Source organism: Salvia splendens, chromosome 9 (assembly GCF_004379255.2).
Source record: "Salvia splendens isolate huo1 chromosome 9, SspV2, whole genome shotgun sequence".
NCBI classification, from domain to species: Eukaryota; Viridiplantae; Streptophyta; class Magnoliopsida; order Lamiales; family Lamiaceae; genus Salvia; species Salvia splendens.
This window is the reverse complement of record NC_056040.1, coordinates 2,059,820-2,079,432: the sequence shown is the minus strand read 5'-3', so window position 1 is coordinate 2,079,432 and position 19,613 is coordinate 2,059,820. Positions and strand designations below refer to the sequence as shown.

Genomic DNA, 19,613 nt, shown 5'->3' with positions numbered 1-19,613 from the left:
TGGTTGCACTATTCAAAATTGATTGCACAAAACACCATTTCTTTTATTGTTATTTATTTATTTAAATGTTGATTTTAAATTCAAATTGGATCTCATTTCCCCCTATTTTTATCTATAAATACTCCCCTCTATCCTCATTTACACTCACCCCTCTATCCTCACTTACCCTCACCGCATTCTTGTGTAAATTGTAAATTTGATATCATTTTCACATTACTCGTCTTAAATAAATTTAAACTATCTATTTCTTTGTTCCAATTTATTTTATAATTTCAAACTACATGGCAAAAAAAATTAAGGAAAAAAACCGCGAAACCAAACCTAAACCGCTACGAACCGTCCGAAAACCGGCGGTTCAGAACCAAAACCGCCGGTTTTCGAACCGAGACCGATACCGTGAAACAGCCTCACGGTTTGGTTCCGGTTCCATATTTTCCAAAACCGGAACTGTCGGTTCATGAACCGTGGGCAGGTCTATTTGTAACGTTTATAACTCTAAGTAACCTCTTTTTTATGCTTGATGGCCATAAAATATCATAAGCCAAAAGTTTTTCGCTTCACCTATAAAATAATGTCAAGGATTCTAAAATCCGATGTTTGTTTTGATTTATTAGAAAATTGGATATCATAACATCTTTGATTATCTTTACAATTTGAGATAATTTTGTTTGGTTCATAGTTAAAAATTAGATCACATTATAAGTTCTTATGAAGAAAATTCAATTGTACATCTCTCATTAATACTTAGTAGACATGCACCTTTCTCCAATTTGAAATTGATAACAAGAAATTCTTAAAGATTAATTATGTACACTTACTTTCTTCTAGTTAATTGCGACTATATATATATGTCGGCAGAAATATTCTCTATTATTGTTCATGTTGATTAACCCCTTTATAGTGCTGAACTTTGTGTGGCATTCACCATTTATGGCACATTAGTTGGATCACTAATGATCTGATAGATTTACTCTTTAATTATTAATAGCAATGTTTTTATTTGGATTTTAGCGAATGACACATCAAATTTCAAGCAAAAAAGGAAAAAAATGGCCGACCATAATTGTCAATAATTTGCAATTTCAAGCACCTACTATATGAAATTAATGGAAACCTATTCCATCGCAATTATTAATGTTGGGAATCCATATGAAATTGGATGCATAAAAACTCACAAACAACAGGACAAAAGATTGGTAGTTTATGTTCATGTCAAAAATGTCTTTGGTCCTAAGATATGAAAGATTTTTAAAGGAAAAAAAAGATTCTATGGACAAAAAAAACTGCAGAGGATTTAACGTAACCACACTACCATATTTGGAGATCTACTATTGAACAATTGTGTGGACATGACTATAATTATTGTCTAGCTGGCTAGGATAATCTCTGTATATAGTATACACGATATCTAGCTAGGTATATACGTAATCTAGTTAGACTACTTTCAGAGTTTCAGGACATATGACATCTATCGTTCAAACCTACCTGATATGTGGAGGGGAGACTGATCACATTAATTTTTTTTAATACATTGTGATTAATTCAATTTTACATATTTTTTAATATGTTCATTTTACTATTAACTATGGTTCACAAAATGATCAGTTAGAATTTGTAATATTTATCGTATTTAGTAGTATTTTTGTAGTTTTAAAAAATAATTGATTTTTTTTCTAATTAGGATATATAGTAAGTTTTAAATTTTATTTTTTGTCATAAATATTGATTTTGGGTTCATTATATGATAGTAACACGATTTTATTTCACAAAAAGTTTTAATACATTTAAATATTTATTTCATAAATGCCAAAAATTATTATTTCATCACACTCCTCACCTTCCATAAATTTTTACCTTGGAGCAACATATATATTTATAATGTTTTGTAATGATAAAAACAACAATTTCACAGCTTAATCTACTAAATAATCTAGCTATATACCAAACATCTAACTTTATCCAACACAATTAATTAACTACATATATATAAGCCTCAAAATAATAAAGCTACCAAACAAACCCTAAACAGGAAAAACACAAATGAATATAATTAGCTCAATTTCACTATCTCTTGCAACTGAAAAAAAAACCGCCATGATCAAAAATCAAGAAACGGCAGAGAAAAACTGGCTGAGTCTGAAGCCGGCACAGTCAACCGTGACGCGGCCTTTTCCGACCAAGACCTTCCGCTGCAGATTCTGCGGCCGAAAATTCTACAGCCCGCAGGCATTAGGCGGCCACCAGAATGCTCACAAGAGGGAGAGGGGTTTGGCAAGATACTTTCAAGATTCCATGTCAAGATCCCTCGGCGTCCAGCCCCACGCCCTCCTGCGCAAACCGGGAAGTGAGAGAGCCGTGATGGCGGCTGCTGTCGGCTCAGTGCGGGATTTTGTGTGGCCGGGGAGTTATAGAGCGGCCGGGGATTGTGAGGAGAAGCTGTCGAGTTGGATAGGGCTTGATTTGAATCTGAAACTGTAGTAATTAGTTTGGAAATTAATTATGTTTATGTTGTTGACAGAGTAATTATTTGAATAATTAAGTTGATCAATTCGTGCATGTATCCATTAATTATGTAATTAATGAACGTTCATGTATCTTATCGAAGAGTCGTGTAACTAATGTTTAGAGTAGATTCATGAATAGAAGTGTCTATAAATAGGACTTGGATCCCCTGATGTGGCAAAATGTACAGCTGGGGTTGCTGTGCAGGTCATATCCCTCCATTGATTTTATTAAGTTAGATTATTTTCTTTTATTCATAAATGAGTGGTTTTGATCTGCACAGCAGCCCCTACTGTGCATTTTGCCACAGCAAGGAATCCAAGTCCCTATAAATAATCTCTACCATTTCAATCATTCAATCAAAATCATAAGTATACATTATCTAGCTAATATATACATATGATATTTTCTCTCTAAATATCTAAGTGCTATAACAGTATTATTTCTCATACCCAACATATTGTGGTTTTAGAGTTTGCATCTCTCTTCATATTATTCTTGAAGTCATCTTGTTGATTTGGACTACATGCATCTGTCAGGGTGTTTCTGCATGTGCCCGAACAACGCCTTGGCCGAACTGAACCATTTGTGGCACACGCTACAGTGGTACATCCGACCACCCTCTTTGTCATCGTCAGTCGCTGCCGCTCTCTTCCTGCCCAACAGACTCCCGCCAACTCTCGTCACTCCCCTACTGCCAGGACCCTCGCCTTCCCCGGAGGTCACGGCGGCAGCGGAGGAGCGTCGAGAGTTGGCGGGAGTCTGTTGGGCAGGAAGAGAGTGGCGGTGGCTGACGGCGACAAAGAGGGTGGTCAGTTGTACCACTGCGGCGTGTGCCACAAAGGGTTCAGTTCGGCCAAGGCGTTGTTCAGGCACATGCAAAAGCACCTTGACAGATGCATGTAGTCCAAATCAACAAAATGACTTCAAAACTAATGTGAAGAGAGATGCAAACGCCTTAAAATTCATTCAACAAGGTTGAGCAAATCCATATATTCAAGGATTTATGATATCAAACGACCCAAAAAAGCTTGGAATATACTATTGAATAAAAGATTTCACAGCAATGACAAGGTAACATCTATCCAGAGACGGATCCAGCATGTATCAAGAAGGGGCAAATGCCCCTCCATTTTCCTCACGTATATATAATTTATATAATATAAAATTTATTTAATTTAATTTCTTACTAATTGCCCCCTCTAAAATATTTGAATTTTGCCTATGTATATTTTTGCCCCTCCCAGTATAAATTCATGGCTCCGTCCCTGCATCTATCGAACTACAAATCTATCTTACTCAGTTGCTGAGATCTTGTGAATCAAATTAAAAGTCTTAAAAGTTATTGAAGAAAAGAAATTTGTTCAAAGGGAAACTTATAAAAAAAATAAAAAATGATTATTTTATATCGATCAAAGAAAAGAAAATAGGAAAATTAGTTACTCCGTCGGTCTGCATTTCACAAGAAAGAAAGATCAAATTCTGAACTACTAAACCAAAACCTCATAAATCAATTGAGGATTCGATCAACAGTTTACTCCTCTCCGTTGACACCGCAAAGATCCATGAATGAATCTCGCAAAAATCAGGTAATTACTTCTCCCGCTCAATTCTCTACTGTTCTAAGCAATTTCAGCTCCGATCGCATTATTTTGGAGTTCGGTGATCAATCACACCAGAATTACCGCCAATTGTATGATGATTTTGAGTTTGACTTCAATTTCCGATCAGGTGTCGCTGCGCGGAGCCAGCGCCAAGGAAATTACGAGGGATGCCCTTTTGGATAGGGTTAATCAGGAAAGGGAGCTCCGGAATTACGCCCGGCGAGCCAAGGCTGCTGCTTTGCTCATTCAGGTTAACGAACTGATTTAATTTCTTCTCTCTTTTCGTTTTCGTTTCTTATTTCAATTTTTTTTGGATCGGGAGATTAGTTCAGTGAATAAGTTGTGTTTGAGAAAGTTCATTTTGTTCAGAGAACTTGGAGGCGGCACCACGCTACGGAATCCGCGGCTTTGCTGCTCCGAGAGGAGTGGGAAATGATGATGAGGAGACGTTCGGGGTCTCTTACTGGAGTGCAGATGTCCGTGGAGATTTTGAGACCTTTTCTCTTCTTTATAGAGTATTTGTGTGTTCGACTTGGGAAGATTGGATCGAGAGATAGGGAGTGTATGATGAGTTGCTTCAGAATAGTTTTGGAGGATGTAACTTCAAAGGGTATGATATTGCTAGTATTGGATTTTTAGTTATAAGATTGGTGATGATTGAGTGTTGTGGTTTCTCACTGACCTCATCTATGTTTGAAGCCTTAAGGGAAAGTTTATATGAGGAGGAAATAAAAGGAAAGACTAGGAAATTAGGGTCTTTATGGCCATTTGCAATTGCTTTACATTTAGAGTAAGAAGGCAATTCTCGTTCACTCGTTGAATATTGCATTATGACAGGTGAAAATATCTGCTTCAGCATTTTCAATAAATAAACTTATTAGAGAATTTGAGAATGATGGTTCTTTTAGAATAATTTCCACAACTGAGGATGTTGTGCTAAAGCTAGAGTCTGCTTGTTGGTAGATTTCTGTTGGTCATTCTTGAAAGAATTTTTTTGATGATATCATGATTGTTGTCATGTAACTAAGTACGAGCTGTTCTGATATATGGATATTTGATTTGCAGATCCATGCAAAAGCTTTTGCTCAATGACAGTTGGAAGTATTGAAGAGAGAAGATTGTGGTTCTATCAATCAAAGAAGCTGATTTCTGTTTGCTTGTTTGTTTTATCATTGTTTGACTACTCCCGTCCAAGGGCTGAAGATATTGTCCTCACATCAACAGCAATGCATTTGTCAGTTATCTTAACTGATCCAAAAGGTTGGAATCACATTCCCCTTGATGGAAAAAAGGATGCAAATGCTGCTGTAAAAAATCTGATAAAGTTTGCTGGGAGTAAAAGGAGTAGGTTGTATGATTGCATTAGGAAATTTATTTTGACACTGGAAACTCCTTTTTCTTCTAAAGACTTGCCAAAAGACGACAGATTTGTAATAATTGCCAGTGCGATAACTTTATCTTTGCGGCCCTTCCACCTAACAAACATTGACATAAATGAGAAAGCTACAATGGAATCTGCTATTCAGCAGTACTGCATCTCAATGCTTACAATACCTTGGTTTCCTCAACGCTTACCTGCAATACTTGTACCTGCTCTTAGACACAAGTCTGTATTATCACCATGCCTCAGGAACTTACTGGTAAGAGTTTACCTCAGCAAGAAACATTAAGAGCTACTCAAAATGTCAAAAGATTTTTGTTTTCTTTTTTTTTGTTCAAGGGATGTGTTTGTTTCTCTGAGTAACTGTGATGAAATGCTACTTTATTGTTATTGATCCTATGATATGTACTAGTTTATAATATTTAGCATGGTGAGAAAGTATGATATTTCTAATTTAAGTAACTTCTAGCTTTCCTAGATTAAGGCATAAGGGGCTGATCAAAATATGGCAGGTGATGACAGATCTTAAAAGAGAAGATTTTGGAGGAAATTTCTGAGATGGATCAGTTAAAAATAACATCCAGAAAGATGCCACATGTCGGCTGGGCTCTTGCTAACGTTGTCTGCCTTGCAACAGAGAGTGGTATGAGTTCAGCAGATTTGGGTAAATTTACCGAAAGCTTGGACTATTCATCCTACCTCCATGTTGTTATTTTATTGGCAGAGAACTTGTTGGTTTCACTTGAAAACTCCACACAGAGAAAAATGAAAAATAAAGAAATTGGAGTTGATTATGATCCTTCTGCCGAATCCTTTCTTGACATGGATGAAACAACTTGTGGGTCCCCAAATTTATCATATTTGGACCTTTTTAGACCTATTTCTCAGCAGTGGCATCTTAAGGAACTCCTTGCATTTGAAAAAAGTGTGTCTATCTGTGAAAATGATAGTCTCTCCTTGGGCAATCCAGAGTACTCATCGAAGCAGGGATTGCTTCTAATAACTTATTATTATTCATGCATACTTCAATTGTTTTCCGCTCTGGGTCCTGTGATCAAATCCTTTTCAGTCCTCAACATGCTGTCATTCACCCCTGGGTTTCTTCCAAGATTGTGGGGAGAGCTAGAAAAATCTCTCTTTCATGATAATATTCCCATTGCCAACACAAACTTAGCCTCTTCAAATACATTAACTGGAGATAGAAGCGGTGGCATTTCTGGAAGGAGGCAAAAGAGTCTTAGTAAAGAAACTAGCAATAAATGGGTTAATATGTTGCATAAGATCACTGGAAGATCACCAACAGAAAATGATCCCATTGACTCAGTCAATGACCAAACCAGCATTGGCCATATTGAGGAACATCCTTCTGAAGAATGGGATATTGAGTCACTAAGGCAGGGCCCTGAAGGTATATCAAAAGATATATCTCGTCTGCTCCTACTCTTCTGTTCCAGTTATTCACATCTGCTGTTGATTCTTGATGACATTGAGTTTTACGACAAGCAGGTCACATTAATATCATTTCATCAGTTGAATTAATTATCACTAGCCATTATGCTCCACTTACATAGCTGTGATTATTGTATTTGTGTAATCTTAATAATCAGGTCCCATTTACGTTAGAGCAACAGCGGAAGATCACATCAATGTTGAATACACTTGCTTATAATTCCTTATCCCGGGGTATTAGCCCTCGATACAGAGTTCTTTTGGATTCTGCAGTTCGATGCCTACATTTGTTATACGAAAGAAATTCAAGGCGGCAGTTTTGCCATCATTCTTTGTGGCTTGCTCCGGGTAAAAATAATAGGATGCCAATTGCTGTTGCTGCCAGAACTCATGAAGTTTTCTCAGCTGCGGATGGAGCGCCCTCCCCAAGTGAGGGTTCTGCTATTACTACCATGCCACATATATTTCCATTTGAAGAAAGGTAGGTACTGCACCATAGTTCACAATGATTGTATCTATGAAGGCTAGTGATGCTATCATGTTAGTTCCTGGGTGATTTCATCTTATATGCTTGACTGTTAGTTTATACTCCCTCCGTCCGCGAATAGGAGTCCCGTTTTTCTATTTTGGTCCGTCCGCGAATAGGAGTCCTGTTTTTCTATTTTGGTCCGTCCGCGAATAGGAGTCCCGGTTCATTATTACTATAAATGGCAAAAAGGCCCCACATTCCACTAACTCATTCCACTCGCATATCATTTAAAACTAATATATACAAGTGGGACCCATATTCCACTAACTTTCTTCCACCCACTTTTCTTAACATTTCTTAAAACCCGTGCTGGAAAGAAATGGGACTCCTCGCGAACGGAGGGAGTAACAGTTATAAAAGCTATGTGTGGTTTCATCTTCAGTTCAAATTTCTGATTCCAGTGCGTAAGTGCAGTTTACAAAGTCTATTAGTTTTTTTCATAAAGTGGTATTGGTTTGTGTTGTGAATTTGACTTTTAGAAACAAGTAAACTCACACCTCATTGTTTTCCACTTTAGATACTTTTTGTTCGACGACAAAAAGTAACGTGAAATTGTCTTTTCCCTACTTGCCAGAGTGAAAATGTTCAGAGATTTTATCAGCATGGACAAGGTTTCAAGAAGATTGGCTGGTGAAGGCACTGTACCTGGGTCTCGCTCAATTGAGATTGTAGTTCGTCGAGATCATATATTTGAAGATGGATTGCGACAATTGAACTCACTTGGTTCTAGGTTGAAATCATCCATCCATGTTTCTTTCGTCAGTGACTCTGGCCTTCCAGAAGCTGGCCTCGACTATGGTGGATTGTCCAAGGAGTTCTTGACTGACCTCTCAAAAGTAGCCTTTTCACCAGAGTAAGCTGCTTAGGTCTCAAAGTTTGGGTTGTTATAATCTTTTTATGTTTTCTGATGTGACTGACTACAATATTCAGGTATGGGCTTTTCTACCAGACCTCAACTGTTGACAGGCATCTAATCCCAAATACAAGTGCAAGATTATTGGATAACATAATGGGGATGTTTGAATTTCTGGGAAGAATTGTTGGTAAAGCTCTGTATGAAGGAATCTTACTAGATTTTTATTTTTCCCATGTTTTTGTGCAAAAGTTATTGGGACGCTATAACTTTCTGGATGAACTCTCCACTCTTGATCCTGAGCTGTACAGGAATCTCATGTATGTTAAGGTGAATACTTTATCAACTAAAAGAAATTTGAGAAAATCATGCGACCTGCAAGATTTTGTTGTGTCATGACTGGAATATTTTTTTGTCTCCGAGTTCTGTATGGTCTATGGAGCATACCTGTTTTCTTAAAATCAACTTGAACATGATCTTAAACCTCATCAAGTGACGAGGGGATTTGTTCTTGATAACTTGATATGGGCTCAAGTATTTTGTCATATTATATTTATAAGATCAGGAGTTCCATACAACCACTCAATGGGCATGTAACTGGAAAGAAATCTAGTTTTTTTTTCTGGCATTCAAGGTTGGTTTACCATTATACTTGAAGAAACTTGGAAGGAATTGAATGGATAATTTTATAGTGGCTTTAGTTGAATGGACTCTGTTGGCATTTATGGAAAGGCGAATGTGATCGTGTTGGTCCATAGGAAGTTGCTTTGGGGATACCTCCGAAAACCCTAAACTTTGGTGTTAGTAATTGATGGATGAAGCAAGACAAACAAATAATTCTGATGTCCTTGATATAAGCTGAAACTAAACAAACATATAGTAATCCCTGTTGCAAAATAGGTAAGATCTTGCAGTAGTTAGGAGACCATTCACATGGGTGTGATGTGTTGCACTTAATTTGTGTTCGTGGAAGTTCTATATGATCTGCTTATGTGTTACCTGAGCACTGTATTTCAAGCGTGAGTAGGATTATCTATACATATTTCAAAAAATTTACGCCCATGTGCATGTTCAAATGTGGTTGCATATGTGTGTTTCATATTTGTATTTTGGTTATAGTGATGAAGTTGCATATGCATACTTGAAGTAGTCTGATGGCATATATGAATTGGGTATACAGCATTATGATGGAGATGTCAGAGACCTCGTTTTGGATTTTACGGTTACTGAAGAATCTCTTGGAAAACGGCTTGTTATTGAACTAAAACCCGGGGGTAAGGATATATGTGTGACAAATGACAACAAATTGCAATATGTTCATGCAATGGCAGATTATAAGCTTAACAGACAGGTATTCTTAAGCATTTTTGTAGCTTTGCTTGAGTTTTATATCCTTGCTACAGCTTATATGCTGCATTAACTGCAGATACTTCCTTTTTCAAGTGCATTTTTACGAGGGTTGACAGATTTGATATCACCTTCTTGGTTAAAGTTATTTAATGCATGTGAATTTAACCAGGTATTTCTTGTTTATGTTGTGATGTTTATTTATTCCTTGATGCTACTTGCCAGTTGCTCAAATTTGTTTGTGTCAACCACTAAATTTGTTTTCTAAAAGTTAATCCTGGGAAAGCATGTAGAGAGAGCCCTTTACATTCATTCTAAAGGTTTGTCAGTATTTGCATATGGAGATGATGCGTTTGTATTGAAAGTTCTCAATTTTTCTCCACCCCAGTCCCCCTCTGGAAATGCCCCAGCATCGAGGGATTTATAGATGTATTATCTATATGTACATGGCACTTCAATGCACAAACTAACCAAAAGTAGTCTTCTATACAAGCTTTCAATTTATGAACACTTTTCCTACCTATATCAGGTGCTAACTTAGCTATTTTCTTTGTTTGTTACATTAATTACCCGATATTGCAGTCAGTGTACAATATATTAATTTGTTAGCCTGATTATTACTTTTGATGTTTGTATTAGACACCAATCTTTTTTATCTTGACAATTTTCTTTTTGCAGTTGCTTTCGGGCGGGAACCATGACATTGATGTTGATGATTTGAAGAAACATACACAGTATACTGGGGGATACAGTGAAGGGAGTCGGACAATTAAACTTTTTTGGGAGGTATGGGCTCATCGGTTTGCCAATTGGTTTGTAAATTTATGATTGGATAGAGGTTTCTGCCATTTGGAATGCCAGTACAAGGACCTTGAAAATAATTACCTCCCGTTATGCTGTGCATGCAAAATTTAGGTTACATAACAGTTCCTTTGAGAGCTCTAGGATTTCAAGAAGATCTCTAAGTCTATTCAATTGCTTGATATGTGATGTACGAGTTTGATCTTGTGCCAGTCTATTCCAAATATTTACATGTTCTTGTTGGTAGTGCTATCTAATTATTCATGTGAGAGTACTCAGGTTTTGGTTAGTTTCTCTTTCACAGGTATTTGCAGGATTAGAACCAAAAGAACGATGTATGCTACTTAAGTTCGTTACCAGCTGTTCTAGAGCACCATTGCTTGGGTTCAAGCACCTTCATCCAGCTTTTACTATCCATAAGGTATTTTTCAACTTCCAACTTATTTGTTTAGTGTTTTACGGAGTTGGAGATTTATCTTCATCAAGCTACACTTAGTTTCTTGTTTTTCTTTACACTAGACAGTAACTGAGCCTTGATATTACTCTGTGTTATCTATTTGGATCGTAACGACATTTAGGTAAATGAGACCTAGTATATTTTGGTCATCAAAGAAACTGGTGTATGAAAACCTAGTATAGAATAATAATGTCTTAAGACTAAGGGGAAAATACACACACACACACACACATGTATAATCCCAAGGAAAGAAAACATACAAAGCATCCAGCCCCTCCAAGCATTGAAAACAAGAAACAATACTATTGTGCATTGTGTGAACTGATGCAGAAACTTTTGATTACGTAGGTGAACTGCGATACTCCTCTTTGGGCTTCATTTGGAGGACCAGATGTAGATCGGCTGCCATCAGCTTCTACATGTTATAACACTCTGAAGGTATTGTTCAATGCCCCAAATAATACTTGTTATGACTGGAGTATAATTTTTTTGTCAAATCGTTGAGCTACATGTGATTTGACTTTGTTCCCACACAATACAGCTCCCGACATACAAACGTTCAAGCACTTTGAGAGCAAAGCTTCTCTATGCGATTAATTCCAATGCTGGATTTGAACTGTCTTAGCAGCTTTGCCATGATCATACGATAAGGTAAGGTAACTTTTCTTTTATCCACTTTCAGATGTATTGTCTCTTGGATAAATCTGTAACATATGTAGTTCTTAAACATCAACATCTGGTAAAAATAATTGCAATATCTACAATTTTTCTTGGTTCTCTAAGTTTCGCTTAGCTGACGAAGGTTATCAGATGTTCGTGCAGGATGTTGCAAGTTTACAGAAGACACGGTTATCACTAGTCTAGGGATATCGGCCGACAGACTTTGAGAATCTCTTCGAGCATCGGTTAACTGCATTCTTGGTTGTCCGAACTGTGTAGTTTGATCATGATACTGATCTGTTGTTATGCTGAATTAAACTTCCAATGTTGTCAAATTATTGGAAAATATACTGATTCTTTGATTTCCATTAGACTTGCGTTAATAGAAACATAAAGTGTGTCGATGTTTGTGAATAAACCACTAATGTGTCAGTCGATTGAAAAGAAATTATATTATGCTGTGCATTTAATTTGTATTCATGCTTCCTCCATCCTAATAGAATTTATATTGTGATTAACAAATCATAATCTAAATCATTAGATTTTAATTGAGAATATACAATATCGAATTTAGAGATTAATAAACTCATAATTAATTACTATCAATTATTACCAACTGCTGTTGCACTTTGTCACAAAAACAATTTTCGATGGAATTGTTCAGTCTAATAAGATAGAGAGAAAAAGATACTCCTCCGTCCCATTAAAAATGAAACATTTAATTTTCAACATAGAATTTGATGTAGTATTATTTTTGAGTTAATGAAGAGAGAGGAAAAAGAAAAGAGTGTAGTTTCTATTTTTAAAAATGTTTCACTTTTAATAGGATAATGTTTCACTTTTAATAGGATAACTCATAAAGAAATATACTTCATTTTTAATAGAACGGAGGTAGTAGTATTAGTTAATAAAGAGAGAAACATGTTTTATTCAAAATATGAAAAGGTGATATTTTATTTAGGAAATTAAAAAAGAAAGATGGACCTCTTAAATTAAACGGAAAGAGTAATTTGAAAATAATTAATTCAACAACACATAAAATACTACTATTAAGAAATCTTAGAAAAGACTACCAGAAGCCCATTTCAAGCCTACCTCTAAAGGCCCATCTCAGGCCTTCGAATCCCGGTTCTCGATTCTCAGGTAGATTAATGCATAAAAGCCCAACATGGTCCAGACACGGACCGGGAAGGGCTGGGGCAGATCAGCCCACTTAAAAGAACGGTCTTAATACATTACCATAGTTGTAATGAAACTACATTATTCAACATCACTGAATCACAAAACAACATAATAAACTGAGAACCAAGGAGCTTAAACAAGAATGGTTCTCATCTTAGATATACCTTCTTTTACACGAAATAAGGCTTCAACGACGAGGTGCTGCATAGGCAAACCAAGAATTCATACCTTACTGATTATTTTTAATCCAACGTAGAGCTTCAACCGATAAATCAAGGTACCGTCCAATCTACATTCATCGCATTAAAAGCTGAAATGCTTCATTGGCAGTTTCCAGTTCATACCCATACCCAAGACTGTTTGCACGATAGCGGAACTCCTCCATCTCTATTGGAGCAACTTGGATGCCAACTAGCACATTTGCACCAGATTCTCCCTGGAGGTAGGTGCAACAAAATGGTAAATTATCTGAATAAATATATATCGATAGCAAATATGCATAGACGTTGTTGGGAATACAACCTGCCCACGATAATGGAACAAGCTTATATTCCAACGTGGGCTCAAAGCATCCAAAAATTTCATCAATGCACCAGGCCTCTCAGGGAAAATGAAACGGCATAGCAGCTCATCTTTAGCATTTGATCTTCCACCCATCTGAAATTAATATATAAGAAATTAAACACAATTTGAAATTCATAGACTTCCTACTTTCAGGCATTCAGGTCAAACAATGATGTGACAAGTTTTAACCAAGAGAAGCAGATAATACTGCCTCGGACAGTCATTATACTCTAGCTTAAAGAAATAAATATTCTTTTATGGTAGACTGGGGCCAGAATAGAACCTACAAGCCACTTCATCATTTTATATGACATTTTATATTAAAAAGAAAAATAAAAGAAACAAAAGCAACCATCTTCCTAAAGAGAAATTCTGTAGCTAGCCTAGGAGTATCTCTTAGGCCTTAAGGAATGGCAACCAGTTCAACAAATACGTTTTTGGTTCTTTCTCTAAAGTCTAAACACATACTGGTCTCACTTTCCATTATTCCTGGATTCTAAGATTTCTCCAATACAAAGAATTTTCATAAGCCTCAGATTAAGCATTAAACGTCATTCAAACAGATAATCTATTACTGAGCAGCAAAATATGTAATGCCATAACAAACAATAGTTAAAAGTTAAAACATAAAAGTGTTTCCATTTACTGGAGGTTCAGAACGTTCTAAATTAAGTACAATTGCATATCTACCAACAACCACTCCTCTGCTAAGTGCTGATTCTTTACTACCAACTAAATAGTTATGACACAGACAGGAATCACACTTGTCATCTTCATATCTAGTTTACTTGTACATGGTACACATTTTGGTCAAGAGCATAGGACACAGTTCAGTTCATCATCAGTGTGTGTGTGTTAGCCTTTTTTCAGTATGGAACGACAGGAAGGACAAACTCTCCTGTACCAGCTGCAATGGTGCACTTATCCATGTTCTATTATTGAGCTGAAATAATTCTACAGAGAGTAATTCTCTCATCCAAACTTCAGCTGAATTGCTAAATCACCCAGGAGCTCCAGATTGAAGGACTGGACGAAGTCAGGGGGTTACAACTTACAAGTATTTGAGGAAATAACATTATAATCCACAGTTGATTGATACAAAAATATTAAGATTTCATTACAACCTCATTCTCTCATGATACTCTTAAATCTTAACACTTCGAACTTGAACTCGGTTTCTTAATCTTATTACTCACAATATCTTTAAAACAGTTAGATGTTCATATGCACAATCAGCAAGAATCATTCATTGGTAGAACTTCTGGCAATTTATAGTACTATCATCAATTTGAGTTCCAAAGTGTGATACAAGAGTATAAGAAACAAAACAGCACTTTATGTTATTGGCAGTCTACCTTGTCTTTAATAGAAATAATGTTGTTGTTGTTGTTGATGATGATGATAGTAAAAGAAATACATACCAAATGTCTCAAATGATCCTTGACCAAGTCATTCTCTGTAAGATTTATGGTTTGTAGTTTAGCAGATTCCATTCTCTGGACCATTGCTTGAAGTTCAAAGTCAGTATGAAGGCCAACACTGTTATCAGAAAAAATTAGGTAATAGGTTTAGTAAGTATCTTATGACTTCATGTTTATAATACTTCATAATATTAGGGCAATCAACTCAACTTAATGCTTGTCAAAATGAACAGAAGAATATAAAACATAGTATATCTTACCTGTAGAGTACTAAAGCTTGTCCTTTATCTGGATTATATCTGTATTTGAATTCAGTAATATTCATAGGTCCAACCTGCAAGCAATGTACAACGTATTTGAATTTGAACAGCATTCCTTGACATAACGACAATGAAAAAAGTTGGTTGAAATAAAAACTCACTAGCTCGCAGAATTCTTTTAAGCTCCCTGGCTCCTCTGTCATGTAAGTCGCAAGTACAGCTTCCCGCCGCCTACCTACATCTGCAAGTTCAGTTACCAATCTTAATCTGTCAAAGTTCATGTTGGCTCCACTGGTAATTGCTACTACATTTGCATCCTTCAGTCCATAGTATTTACAGTAAGCTTCAGCTCCAGCTAAAGCAAGAGCACCTGCTGGTTCTAAAATGCTCCTTTTCTCCTCAAACATGTCCTGTAGGAAAGTCCATATGTAAATTTTAGCAGTTGGTTCACAGACTTTGAGGCCATAACATCTCCAAGTACAGATAAACAACCAACCTAAGAAGTCATGAATCCCGATTAAAAAATTAAAAGTTTTAACTAACCTTTATTGAGGCACAAATTGCATCACGGCCGACAAGAACGACACCGTCTATCAGTTCCCTGCATAATCGGAAAGTCTCTTTGCCCACCACTTTTACTGCTACTCCATCAGCAAAGCCTCCCACTTGGTCCAGCATTACACGTCGGTCATGGTGAAGTGATAATGCCATCGCATTTGCATCAAATGGTTCCACACCAATAATTTTAACTTCTGGACGAACCCTTTTCACATAGGCAGCAATTCCAGCTATGAGCCCCCCGCCACCAACAGGCACAAAAATGGCTTCTATTGGGCCCGTTATCTGCTTCACAATCTCCATTCCAACAGTTCCCTGCCCTATGATTACATCGGGGTGATCAAAAGGAGGTATAAATGAGAGGCCCTCCTCTTCCGCTCTCTTTTTGGCATAAGACTGAGCTTCATCATACGAGTCACCTAGGAGAACAACAGTGGCCCCAAGTCTTTCAACTGATCTCCACTGCCAGTATCAAGAAAAAAGGCTTCCAAAGTGAAATTGCCTATTTTGGACACTTAAGCAAAACGCGGACATAAATAAACGATGAATAACCTTAATCTCTGGAGTAGTAACAGGCATCACAATCACAGCATTGCATCCCAATCTCTGTGCAGATAATGCTACACCTTGAGCATGATTTCCTGCTGAGGAACAAATCACCCCTCTTTCAAGCTGCTCTTTTGAAAGTTTAGCCATCATATTATAAGCACCTCGAAGCTTGAATGAGAAAACCTGCATGCCATATCAAATGCAAGTGTAATATTTCACTTCCATGACACCACTCACATAGAAGTAGAACTTCATCATGATCGAAGTCCTAAACCACATATAAACAACTTAAAATTGAAAAATATAAAAGCAATTGAGCTTGCATTTAACTGTAGTTAGTTGCAAAATTTTGCACCAAACTAATACCAAAAAATTTGACGAGCCTTTCACATTCTCAAATGGAACAGTAATATAAACCGTTCAAGGTCCTAACCATATTTAAGCACCAAAATTTGATCCATTCGAGATATAATAAAAAAAACACTACACAAAAACAACTTAAAAGTAAAAAAGCAATCAAGCAAGCATGCATTTGACTGTCGTTAGGTGCAAAATTTTGCATCAAACCAATAACTAATAAAATTATCAAATTATGATACAAATATCTTCAAAAAAAATTGACAAGCCTTTCACATTCTTAAGTGGAACAGTAATAGAAATCGTTCAAGGTCCAAGCCATATTTAAACACCAAAATTCGATCAATTCGAGATATAATCAAACAACATTATACAGAAACAACTTAAAAATAAAAATTTATCAAAGCAATCAAGCATACATTTGACTGTTTGCATCAAAGTAATACCAAAAAATACAATAAAAAATTTCACACTCAAAACCTGGAGAACAGTAATACAAATCGCTCAAGGTCGTAACCATATTTAAACACCAAAATTGGATCAATTCGAGCTAGAATCAAGCAATGCATGCAAAAATTTACAAACGTACAGGAACTATGAATAATACATACAGGCTGTAGATCCTCTCTCTTCAGCCACACTTTCGCTCCCCACCTCTCCGACAGCTTCGCCGTCAGTTGCAGCGGCGACTCATACGCCACGTCATACACCTTCGACGCCAGAATGTTGGTGAGATACTCCATCGCACTCAGCGTAGCTTCCCTACCAGCTCCATTCCCCATATTCTCATTCCGCAGCAGACGACCGCTCTCGCACTGGAGCGAAGCTGAGGAAACTCTGAGCAGCGGCTCCGAGACCGGAAGAGGAGGCGGCGAGGGCGGAGGGGGAGGCCTGGGGGCAGAGGTGAGAGTATCCGAGCCCTGTTTTGAGAGGGTGGCGCGTATCAGCGGCATTCGGCGGGAGCAGGCGAGGCGGTTGGAGGATGCTCTGGCGTCATGGTTTGGGGAGAAATTGGAGTGGTGGAGGGGCGATTGGGCGGAGGATGAGCGCAGAGCTTGCATTTTGGGGGAAAGCGGTGGTGTTGCGCCGCCGAGGAATGTGGGTGGTGTGTGAGTCATGAAAGTGGGAGTGGCGTTGTTCATTTATAATTAGAGTTTTATTGTGTGTGTGACGGTGCAGGGGTTTACTGTGTGGAGTTTGGCGTTGATTGAATTGTGCGTTGATTGAATTGTGACCAATGAGAGATGAGTACGCATCCAGTCGTTGTGACCACGTGCTTGGTAGTAGATTTTTTTTAGAGCATAACATGATATATTTTTATATTTTTAAGCGTAGACCTCACAATCTACTAAACTAATTCCAGAACATTTTCCCTCCATCTCTCGTACTTTATCGATTGTGCATTAAAACTCGTATCAATTTATATTTTATCTATTTTTTAGACTATATAGGAAATATTCAAATGGTTGAGGGGCCTAATAACCCCTTGCCCCACCGTGGCTTTGCCGCTGTTAGTACGGGTTTAAGAAATATACGGAGTACTATAAAAATAAGTGAGTTGAAAAAATTAGTGTAATGTAAAACTTACTAATTTTATATTACTATTATGTTTATAATAAAAAATGAGTGGAATGATTAATGAAATGTGAGAATTACTTACCATTTATGGTAAAAGTAAAAGTGAATTGTTAATAAAAGGACGGAAAATAGACACTTAATAGGAGAGAGAGTCAGTAATATAAAATGAATATTCCATTCGTCCAACCATCAATAATTTTCATTTGTGTAAGCCACAAAAATAATCTTCTTTTATATTTAATATATTTTTCTATAATGGAGTATTATTTTAATATTTCAACTATATTTTTTATATATTCTTTTTTACTTTATTGAATTTAATCTCAAATTTGTCGACAATCAATAGTCTTATTTTTCTATTTTGTGTCATCCTCTATTTTTAGTAAATTTCCCTCTAAACAAAATGAATCTTATTTTCTTCTGATAATACTTCAATAACTTCTTCTTTATATCTTTCTTACTTTATTAATTTTATAGTATTAAAATTTATATCACTCACTGTCAAAATTATTGACACTAGGAGGAGGAACTATAGGCGTGGAATTTGTATTTCTCTAATGTTTTACTGATAATACTTCAATATTTTTTTTCTTTTTATATTTTTTATATTTTATCCATTTTGTAGTATTAATTTGATGTCGTCTGTTTTCAAATTTATTGATACTAGAAGGAGGAAATATAAACGTGGAATTTATATTTCATGGCTTGTTTACACATTTAATTCACGTTTCTAGAAATTGTGCCGATCGCCATCGAGATAGTAATGGCAAAGAGAGCAATGCTCAATAAATTAACTGAAATACGACCTATGCCATGAAAATTTTGAATTTCTATCATTCTATGGGGCTACACATTTCCATATATAGCTCCGGTCCTCGTTATGATGTTTGATGTATTGAGGGTTTCATCATGTGGAGAGTAAATGTTATGGTCAATCAATATTTCATAAAGTTAGTCATAATTTAGGTATGCTTTTTCCAACTTTCTGATAATAAGTACATGTGCTTTTTTGACTTTTATTAACTTATATTGTATTCTTTAGTCCTCTAAAAATAAAGATTTTGGAAATGATAACAGTTTTAATATAAAATTAATAAATAAGAGAAAATGAGAAAAAAGTTGATTGAATTGTATTTAGTGGATAGTGATACTCACATCATTAGTAGTGTAATGTATGAAAAAGTTTCCTAAAATAGAATAGACTATTTTATAAAACAAACCGAATTGAAAAGTGGAGTATTTGATTGGGATAGGGAGAGTATGAATCAAACTTTATGCTAACTTACATCTCCATCAATATCTAAGTTGCACTCATGTGTGTAAGGATCAATTCCGGGTTCAACTCAATCCGAACCCTGAACCCAATCCGATCTTATTAATTTAGTTGTAAAAGAATAGTTTGTATTAAAATTTGTCTCATCTTAGTTGAAATATTTTTTATGGACATAAATTTCAGAAAATATTTTATTATTTTTAATAAATTAAATAGTTAATGGTGAAACAATAAAGGTGGTAAGTGAAAAGAGGATAAAGAAAATAAAATGATAATTGAAGAGATAGT

General features: G+C 36.2%; 2 protein-coding genes across 6 annotated transcripts; one reads left to right on the top strand and one right to left on the bottom strand.

The window, feature by feature from the left end:
• The first annotated feature begins 3,915 nt into the window (after positions 1-3,915).
• On the top strand, positions 3,916-12,059 carry LOC121747907 (E3 ubiquitin-protein ligase UPL7-like). Of its 5 annotated transcripts, none has more exons than XM_042142060.1 (15): positions 3,929-4,091; positions 4,234-4,356; positions 4,476-4,716; positions 5,172-5,746; positions 6,010-6,993; positions 7,095-7,417; positions 8,040-8,318; positions 8,396-8,648; positions 9,499-9,669; positions 9,745-9,837; positions 10,344-10,451; positions 10,771-10,887; positions 11,272-11,361; positions 11,465-11,574; positions 11,734-12,059. In XM_042142060.1, exons 1-14 carry the CDS (start codon positions 4,068-4,070, stop codon positions 11,546-11,548), a joined length of 3,465 nt encoding a protein of 1,154 aa, XP_041997994.1. In that variant the 5' UTR covers positions 3,929-4,067; the 3' UTR covers positions 11,549-11,574; positions 11,734-12,059. The 5 variants fall into 5 exon arrangements, 4 of the variants coding, with proteins under 4 accessions (XP_041997994.1, XP_041997996.1, XP_041997995.1 ...); XM_042142062.1 differs by having other exon boundaries at positions 11,465-11,579; positions 11,746-12,059; XM_042142061.1 differs by having other exon boundaries at positions 11,465-11,579.
• A 737-nt stretch (positions 12,060-12,796) lies between these two features.
• Positions 12,797-17,628, bottom strand: LOC121748915 (threonine dehydratase 1 biosynthetic, chloroplastic-like). Its single transcript, XM_042143481.1, has 8 exons — positions 17,086-17,628; positions 16,121-16,300; positions 15,554-16,030; positions 15,172-15,420; positions 15,011-15,084; positions 14,751-14,868; positions 13,288-13,422; positions 12,797-13,201 (listed from the first exon to the last, which is right to left on the bottom strand). Exons 1-8 carry the CDS (start codon positions 17,614-17,616, stop codon positions 13,061-13,063), a joined length of 1,905 nt encoding a protein of 634 aa, XP_041999415.1. The 5' UTR covers positions 17,617-17,628; the 3' UTR covers positions 12,797-13,060.
• Between the last annotated feature and the right edge of the window lie 1,985 nt (positions 17,629-19,613).